This window comes from Arachis hypogaea, chromosome 17, assembly GCF_003086295.3.
Source record: "Arachis hypogaea cultivar Tifrunner chromosome 17, arahy.Tifrunner.gnm2.J5K5, whole genome shotgun sequence".
Classification (NCBI taxonomy): Eukaryota; Viridiplantae; Streptophyta; class Magnoliopsida; order Fabales; family Fabaceae; genus Arachis; species Arachis hypogaea.
Window position 1 is genome coordinate 15,155,759 of NC_092052.1, and position 9,473 is coordinate 15,165,231.

The 9,473-nt window shown below is 38.4% G+C and overlaps 1 protein-coding gene across 1 annotated transcript; it reads right to left on the reverse strand.

The window, feature by feature from the left end:
• Nucleotides 1–5,918: 5,918 nt before the first annotated feature.
• On the reverse strand, nt 5,919–8,796 carry LOC112766544 (uncharacterized). The gene is made up of 3 exons (XM_025812431.2): nt 8,077–8,796; nt 7,499–7,650; nt 5,919–6,357 (listed from the first exon to the last, which is right to left on the reverse strand). Exons 1-3 carry the CDS (start codon nt 8,620–8,622, stop codon nt 6,150–6,152), a joined length of 906 nt encoding a protein of 301 aa, XP_025668216.1. The 5' UTR covers nt 8,623–8,796; the 3' UTR covers nt 5,919–6,149.
• Nucleotides 8,797–9,473: the final 677 nt, after the last annotated feature.

A 9,473-nucleotide genomic window follows, 5' to 3' on the forward strand; every position in this document is an offset into this window, starting at 1 on the left:
GTGGCTCCTGCATTTTTCAATCCAAATGGCATGACCACGTAGCAGAAGTTAGCTCTGGGCGTGATGAATGACGTCTTCTCCTGGTCTGGCTCATACATCGGGATTTGGTTATACCCCGAGTAGGCGTCCATGAACGACAAGTATTGATACCCCGAGCTGGAGTCTACTAGGGTGTCAATACTTGGGCAGTGGATAAGGGTCCTTGGGACAGGCCTTATTTAAGTCGGTATAGTCGACACACATTCTCCATTTGCCATTTTGTTTTTTGACTAGCACTACATTGGCTAGCCATGTTGGGTACTTGACTTCTCTGATGAAACCGGCTCCAGGAGCACCTGTACTTGCTTTTCTACTATCAGGGCTCGTTCTGGGCCGAGCTTGCGTCTTCTTTGTTGTACAGGTCGGGACCCCGGATAGACCGAAAGCTTGTGGGACATGAGCTCGGGGTCTATCCCAGGCATGTCGGATGCCTTCCAGGCGAAGAGATCGGAGTTATCTCTTAGGAGCTTAGTCAACCCTTGTTTTAGGGTTTCCCCTAGGTTGGCTCCTATGTGAGTATTTTTCCCTTCCTCTTCGCCTACCTGTATCTCCTCGGTTTTTCCTCCCGGCTGTGGTCGCAGCTCTTTTCTGGCCCTTGCACCTCCGAGCTCTATTATGTGGACTTCTCGGCCCTTTCTTCTCAGGTTTAGGCTTTCATTGTAGCATTTCCTTGCCAATTTCTGGTCTCCTTTTACCATTGCTATCCCCGCTGAGGTTAGGAATTTCATACAAAGGTGGGGAGTGGATACCACCGCTCCGAGTCGATTGAGGGTAGCTCTGCCGATTAAAGCATTATATGCTGACCTTACATCGATGACTATGAAGTCTATACTCAGAGTTTTTGATTTTTTCCCTTTTCCAAAAGTGGTGTGGAGGGGCAAAAATCCCAGTGGCTTTATTGGCGTGTCACCTAATCCGTACAAGGTGTCGGGGTAGACTTTTAACTCTTTTTCATCCAACCCTAGTTTGTCGAAAGCGGGCTTGAAAAGAATGTCCGCTGAGCTTCCTTGGTCAAATAGGGTTCTATGGAGGTGGGCATTTGCTAGGATCATAGTTGTTACCACTGGATCGTCGTGTCCATGGATTATTCCTTGCCCATCTTCTTTTGTGAATGAGATGGTAGGGAGGTCGGATGACTCTCCTCTGACCTGGTAGACTCTCTTGAGATGCCTTTTGCGAGAGGATTTGGTGAGTCCCCCTCCCGCGAACCCCCCTGAGATCATATGGATATGTCTCTCCGGGGTCTGCGGTGGTGGGTCTCTTGTATCCATATCATCTCGCTTTCTCTTCCCATGACTGTCCGACCTTTCTATGAGATATCTGTCAAGCCGACCTTCTCTAGCCAGCTTTTCTATCACATTTTTAAGGTCGTAGCAGTCGTTTGTGGAGTGACCATATATTTTATGGTACTCACAGTAGTCGCTGCGGCTCCCCCCTTTTTTATTTTTAATGGGTCTGGGGGTGGCAGCCTTTCAGTATTACAAATCTCTCTATATACATCCACTATAGAGACCTTTAGAGGAGTATAAGAGTGATATTTCCTTGTTCTATTGAGACCGAGTTCTTCCTTCTTCTTGGTTTCCCTCTCCCTCTCTTTTGTTGCGGGAGGGTGCCCGGGTTGCCAACTTAGGTCTCTCAGCTTAGCATTTTCCTCCATGTTGATGTACTTTTCGGCTCTTTCCTGTACATCACTTAGGGAGGTGGGCTGTCTTTTAGATATGGAGTGTGAAAAGGGACCTTCTCTAAGCCCATTGACTAACCCCATTATGACTGCCTCAGTGGGCAAGTCTTGGATTTCTAGACATGCTTTATTGAACCTTTCCATGTAGGCTCGTAAGGATTCTCCGACCTCCTGCTTTATTCCCAGGAGGCTTGGCGCATGTTTTACCTTGTCCTTTTGGATGGAGAACCTCATCAAGAATTTCCTTGAGAGGTCTTCAAAACTGGTTACTGACCTCGGGGGGAGGCTGTCGAACCATTTCATCGCTGCTTTCGACAAGGTTGTCGGGAAAGTTTTGCATCGCGTAGCATCAGAAGCATCAGCCAGATACATTCGACTTTTAAAGTTGCTTAGGTGATGCTTTGGATCTGTGGTTCCATCATAGAGGTCCATATCGGGGCTTTTAAAGTTTCTTGGAACCTTTGCCCTCATTATGTCCTCACTAAAAGGATCTTCCCCTCCCATGGGCGACCCTTCTCTATCGTCGCGGGAGTTCCGACCTTTGAGGGAGGATTCTAACTTTAAGAGTTTTTTCTCTAACTCTTTTCGTCGATCCATCTCCTCTCTTAGGTGCCTTTCTATCTCCCTTTGTCGCTCCCGTTCCTGTTCTAGTTGTTCCAAGCGACTTTGGTGAACATGAACTAATCCCATAAGTTCAGTTGCGTGGGACTGTCCGTCCTTCTCCGATTCACGGCCTTCAGAGGAATTTACCTTCGGGATTTTGACTCCGGAGGTACCCTCTCTGTGTTGGTCGTTGGTTTCCTGGCGGAGGGTTAAGTCCGCGTCGTTATTTCCGGTATCCAGATTCTCTTGTTCGGAATCTGTTTCTACATGACCCTCCTCAGGGGATCTGTCCGCCATCACTGGTTGATCACTCGGGTTCCTCGGCAACGGCGCCAATGTTACGATGGGTAACCGGAGATTAATGGGCTGGACGGTATTGGTTGGCCCAAACGTATGAGAGAGGAGGCCTGCAGGTGGATTGACGATCCACGGGCTCCGTCCGACCTGTTCGTGAGAAGTGAGGGGGGTGGTACCTGCAAAGACACTCCGATGCCTAAGTCAGCATGGGGTTAAGCAGGTTTAGAATGTATTGGAACTTAGAGATACCTGAGAGATGTCAGTGTACTTATAGTGGTGAACTAATAACCACCGTTGAAGTAGTGCCACTTTTTTAGGGTGTTAACCGTCCCTTTATCTTGGGGAGGTTAAGATATGGCTCCTAGAAGTGGTTAGAGAGATTTTAGGGGCAGTTACTCATTCAAACGAGTGTTTATCTGCCAGCTAACTCTCGTCCCCGACTTCTTTAGAGCAAGTCGTGGTAGGAATCGACTTCCTGGGAGGAAGGTGGGTGAAATGCGGGGCTCATCCTTTAGGATTGGGCCTTTTATTTAGATCTGGGCCTTATCATTGGGTCAGGGTATGAACAATAGTGTAGATGGAAAAGAGAAGAGTAAAAAAAGAATATAAGTGATAATGAGACAACCGCATCAGAAAATTAAAGAAAAGTAAAAACCATGAACAATAAAAGAGAAAATCAGAAGAAAAAAACAAAAGAGAAACTATTTTTTTTGTACAATTATTAATTTTCAAAAAGACAAAAATATCTCTCTTCAATTCACATAAAAGGTAACATTTTTTTTAAGCATCTTTATTTTGGAAGTACTTAGAAGAAGCTTAAGTCTGATTTTTTGTAGCTTCACGTTTTCGAGTGCTTCAAACGCTTCACATTTCTAGAAATTAGTTATAACTTTATTATTTTTTTTAAATCTTAAATAGAAAAGAACTCAACAACCAAATAAGTAGAGTGAAATACGAAGAATACTCAATGATTACGAAATAAGATAAATTTTAACTATCATTTCTAATTAATGATCAACATATATTTTAATTTTTAGCATTGATCTGAGATGGGTAGAGAAAATAGTATAGATGGAAAAAATAAGAATAAAAAAAATATAAGTGATAATGAAACAACATCAGAGAATCAGAAGGAAGCAAAAATCGTAAACGGTGAAAAAGAGGATCAAAAGAAAGATAAAAGAAAAATTGTTTCTCTTGTGCAAAGACAAAAATGGGAATGTCTTAGGTGGGGAAAGTATTTTCTAGTGCTTCAAACACTAAGGAAAAAGATTCTTGATGGAGGGTCCAGATTACTCCAAGCAAGAAATTGATAGTATTATCAGATTTGACCAATGATTTAATATAGAGTAAAGTATCGTTTTTGTCCCCAACGTTTGGGGTAAATCCAATTTGTATCCCTAACGTTTAAATCGTCCTATTTGTATCCCTAACGTTTGTAAAAGTGATTCAATGTTATCCTGCCATCAATTACACATCATGAGCGCTTTAGTTTGAGTTTTAAAAATCTCTTCTTGAGGTTAGAATACAAATGTCTAGGATAGAATCGATGATCTACTCTGAAAAATAGCTCATCAAATGTTGAAACTAATTCCTACAACATTTACATAATTCACTTTTCTAGGGACATAATTGAATCTAAACACAAATAGTGAGTATAATATTAAAATCGAACACATCCAAGTGAGACCTAATTGAGGATGAATACATCCAAGTGAGAATAATTGAAAAATATAATCTGATTTGTTAGTATAATTGATAGTAGGATAACATTGAATCACTTTTATAAACGTTAAGGACACAAATAGGACGATTTAAACGTTAGGGACACAAATAGAACTTACCCCAAACGTTGGGAACAAAAACGATACTTTACTCTTTAATATATTTGCAAACCGGTATAATAGATGGTTTAGTCGGACCGGCGGTTTTATGTCCTTTTTTTTGGATAAGGTATATTGATGGGTGGTTAATTTTTTGTTGGATCTGGCCACATGGCCCGCACTCACACAGCCCACCAAAAATCAAAATGCACATTTTTAAAACCAAATATTACTTCATATGTGTATGTTACCCAAACCCTCCTTCATATGTGTATGATGTTACCCAAACCCCCTCCTCCATAACTTTATCTTCTACAGTGACATGAAATATTTCTGGAAAAACTTCAAGGAGAAGGAAAAAAATTTATAATAAATCTCAAGTAATTTCAAGAGTTAAATTAATTTGAAACTTGATGTATATAATAATAATAATAATAATAATAATAATAATAATAATAATAATAATAATAATAATTCCGGATTTGGCATCTAATTGAATTGGAGAAATAAAATAGGAGAATCTATGTCATGAATTATCAAAAACAAATACAAGTCAGTCCATGGGAGTCACAATTTAATTGATCTTCGGTTTGTAATCCGAAGCTAATATTGAATATATATTAATTAATAATATGTGGAGAACTTGATTAAATAAATGACTATCGGGAACGAAATAATCCGTTAATTTTTTTTTTTTAAGTATCCCCTTTTGATTTGCACAAAAAAAGACGAATAGGAACAAAAAAAATGACCCCGTCATTTTCTCTCTCTCTTTTTCTGAAGAGAGAATTCAACTTAAATTGAAAGAAATTTTCTTCTGGAAAAGACTTTTTTTAATAAAAAAAATAAAGTTCATTTTTAAAAAACATTCAAAAAAATTGAAATGGACTTTTTTGACGCCTTCGGCATCCATGGGTCGCGAACCGACCATAGAACCCTGTTCAAAAAGCGGAACGCATTAGCTATCCACTCTCAGGTTGGGCAGTAAGGGTCGGATAGACCTCAACAGAAAACTGAAGAGTAACGGCAGCAAGTGATTGAGTTCAGTAATTCCTCATATAAAATTATTGACTCTAGAGATATAGTAATATGGAGAAGACAAAATTGTTTCAAGCACCGACAGAACCAGAGGCGCCCCTTGTTTCAAAGAAGGGGACGGGTTATTCACATTTCATTTGATGGTCAAAGGCTTATTATTATTATTATTATTATTATTATTATTATTATTATAAAAAATAGGTAATTTTCGTGTCTAAATTGCTACGTAAGTTAGCATGTTCCAATAATGCTAGTACTTAGTAATACTAATAACAACGTTTATTAACTCTAAAAATGATCATTTTATTTTATAAAAAATTTGCCCAATTTTTAATATTGGTCGTCTCTGCACTGCCAAAGCAGCTGTTAAAGCATTCAAAATTCTAGCTTCAAAACCAAATGATCCTTCTTTTCTGGTCCATCTTTTTACACTTACCTTGAAAGAATAGGTGATTATATAATTTGTCATTAAATTCTGTGGTACATACAAATTTAGATCTCTAATCTGATTAATTGTCGATCCTAACAAGTTAGATACATATCCCTTTTGATAAAGGGCCATCTCCAACGAAGATAATTCTATTTACTATAGCAGTAATGTGTATAAAGTGAACTCAAAAACATTGATTCTCCCTAACCTATCCTACTCTCTAACCAATCTAACGGAACTAAACTAAGATTTTTACCACATTGCACTCTAATTTCTGGCCTACCATTGTTTTGATTAGCTCTTCAGTATTAGGAATCCTTTTTACAAAATAATGCACACCACAAACCTCTTCTAGCAGTTGCTCTGCCACCACAGTCCCAGAAAATCTATGATCCAATTCTTTTATAACCTTTTGAATGATTTTATCGATCTCTGTGAATTCTGGCCTGAAAGAGAAAAAAAAAAAAATAAAATCCCTAAATCATCACATGTACTACGGTAATGAAGAATTAGCCTTCAATTCTTTGATTTTAAGCGACTTAACAATATAAAATCCAATTATTTTTAGAAAAATCAGAACAAAATATACATGCTTTTCAAATTAATTCTTGACGGACTTCAACTCAAATAAACTCTCAACCACTACAACAAAAAGAAACCAATTCCCAGTTAATTTTCAATTCATGATTTGGTCAGTTTACTTGTTCTATGCAGTAATTGAATTCAATTATCTAATTTACAAATGTAGTATTCAAACATCTATAGTAAATTAAAGCATGATACATACTTATTTCTAAAAAAATAATCTGATTTCGAAATCAGTTCTCACACCAAATAAATTTAATATGTCAAGTATAAAAAATATTTTATAAAGAGTAAAATAAGAGTAAATTATAAGTTTCCCTGCTAACAGATTGTCTCAAGAACAAACCAAATAACAGCTAGAAGCAAATTTAGTACCACTAGACGACGAGGAATCACTACTTGAACTCAGGGGCGAAGTTAGGTTGAAGTTGAGGGAAGGGTCAAAAATTAATTTTGTAATAAAAAAAAGTAAAATAAAATTTTTAAAGGAGGCTAAAATAAAATTTGTACACATTTTATAAAAAAATTTAAAATTTGGGAGGGGCCATTGCCCCCTTTTTGTTATAGATAGTTCCGTCCCTGCTTGAACTGTTGGAGCTACTAGAATTCCTACTAGCATGGCCGCCGCCGACTTCTTATTGGGGACAACAAAATTTGACAAGGATTTAAGAGGAGGAGTTAGGTAAAGTAAATCCCTGCTTGATAACTGTTTCATACAAAAACTGAGAGGCATAAAACTATGGAGACCGAGACAAATACAAAATCAGGCAAAATGTCATTGTTCTAGGAGAATATGCTCAATTTTATGTCCATTATCTCTGTGTTTTTCTATTTTATAATACAAGATACTTACTGAACACAATCTAAGCTCTTCAACTAGATAAGCCATCTTGAACAAGACCTAAAAGAATCTATTTTGAAAAAGACAAAAATGAAGTGGTGTGTTATGCTGATGTTAATATCTACTACTTATTGAACAATGCATCAAAATAGGAGACATACCTTCCCATGTAAATTGGACTTCCAAGAAAAATTCTAGACAAGAGAGCAGAAGTTCCAGGTTGAAGTGGATTATAAAGAGCAACCATTGCTGGCCCTAATATCTTGTTGCACCATGTAATCAGTCCATAGTTAAGGGCAGATGTGATAACACCCTGGAGAAACAAGGAAAACATTTGTGAGCATAGTGAACTGCTCGCTTACATTTCTGCCAATGCAAGACAATTTTACATCTCTTGCTTCACCATACAGAAAGAAACTGCCAAAATGTAAACCAAAGAAATTCCATCTTGTTCTTGACTATGCTAAAAAAAAGTGCAGTATCATCATCATCATGTTAATAAATGCCTAGGTTGACTCTTATTATAATACTCCCTTCATTGTGGATGGTCTCCATTACAGAAACACACATACTCTCATCCAATGAGCTCAATAAAAAAAAAAGAAAAGAAAAAAAGCGGTTCAAAACAATGAATAGGGAAAATGGTCCAACATGATTGGTAATAAATAGTAATGTTCACAATACTGAAGACTAATCTGACATTCAGGTGACTCAGCATAAATAACAATAAGTGTCTTGCCTTAGGCTTTGGCTGCTTCAAAGGCTTCACCGGCCGGGCTCTCATAGGGGAAGGGGTGCGCACAGGCGACTGCACCATTGGAGGGTTCGAAGAGCTCGCAGGGACCTGCACTGGCTCGGGTTGAAACCCTGCCGGAGGGATCACATTCTCCTTCTTGAAGATCCACCGAACCTTGTGCTTCATGATCTTCTGTAAAACCTGTGAGCAGGACTTCATCAAGTTTCCAATCTCTGAATTCGATCGTTTTAAATCGTTGGTGATGGAATTCACCGGAAATGGCCGTTTGTTGCCGAAGATCTTCTTGGTCGACGATTTTTTGGGAGGGCCATTGAAGCTTTGCCTGGGTTGAAATTCTCCATTCTCGATTCGACTCTTAAGCTTTCGAATATGCTCGAGCTCCAAGATCAAGCGATTATTGAGCTCGAGCCCCCACTTGAAACCAATTTCGGGAGCATACCTCCAGCATGGTTTCCGAGAAAATATAGGATTGTAAATAAGGACATCAACACCACGGACCTGCGTCGACGGTTGCCTTATGTCGTCCATTGCCTCCCGTCTGGTGTATCTCAACTCGGCCAGGGCCCGATCTACGCCTTTACTTCGGCGGTGTTCTACCACTCCCTCTGCTCCATCGTGCAGTGCCGTCTGCTACTAAGTCGTCCAACCCAGGCTTTGTCGTTACCCAACCCAATTTAACTCTACATTTAAATTTGCCGTCACATGTTAATAGAAATTTATTTGTGAACTTTGTATTACTTGTGAACCAACTCCTATATTTTTTATTAATTTCATTTATTTTAGTTTTAATTTTATTAAATTCTTGCTTACAATTTTCGAAAATTAGCACCAATTGCTTTTTCTAATTTCTGAAATTAAGTTTGGAGTTCCCTAGTTATTCTTATTTTAGTTTTTGTTATTTAATTTGCCTAATAATTTCAAAATTTTTGTCTTAATTTTAATAGTAATTTTCAAATTTTAGTGTCTATTTTATTTAGTATTTTTTATTTTATTTCTTTACACAGGTTACCTCACTGAGAATTCTCTGCACTCTAACGTAGAGAATCCCATCTTTTCTTGTCTTCTGTCTGTTTATGAGCAAGAACAGGAACAAGGAATCTCTCTTAGAGTTTGATCCTGATCCTGAAAGGACTTTGAGGTGGCGTTTGCAACAAGTAAGACTTTACAAGGCTGCAGAGTCTACCATGGATCATAATCATGCTGCTAATGCCAATGTGGCAAATCCAATTGAGAATGAGCAACCTAGAAGGGTGCTTGGCTCATACACTGCTCCCAATGCAGATCTTTATGGAAAAAGTATTGTGGTACCTCCTATAGCTGCAAACAACTTTGAGCTGAAGCCACAACTAGTCACTCTTGTGCAACAAAACTGTCAGTAT

Bases quoted from the DNA above. Each gene is read 5' to 3' on its own strand.
- LOC112766544 (XM_025812431.2), bottom strand. From the start codon at position 8,622: ATGGACGACATAAGGCAACCGTCGACGCAGGTCCGTGGTGTTGATGTC. The intron at 7,651-8,076 runs GCAAGACACTTA...TTGTTTCTCCAG, and splicing joins TGAAGCAGCCAAAGCCTAAG to GGTGTTATCACATCTGCCCT. The intron at 6,358-7,498 runs GTATGTCTCCTA...TTTCTCTTTCAG, and splicing joins AGTCCAATTTACATGGGAAG to GCCAGAATTCACAGAGATCG.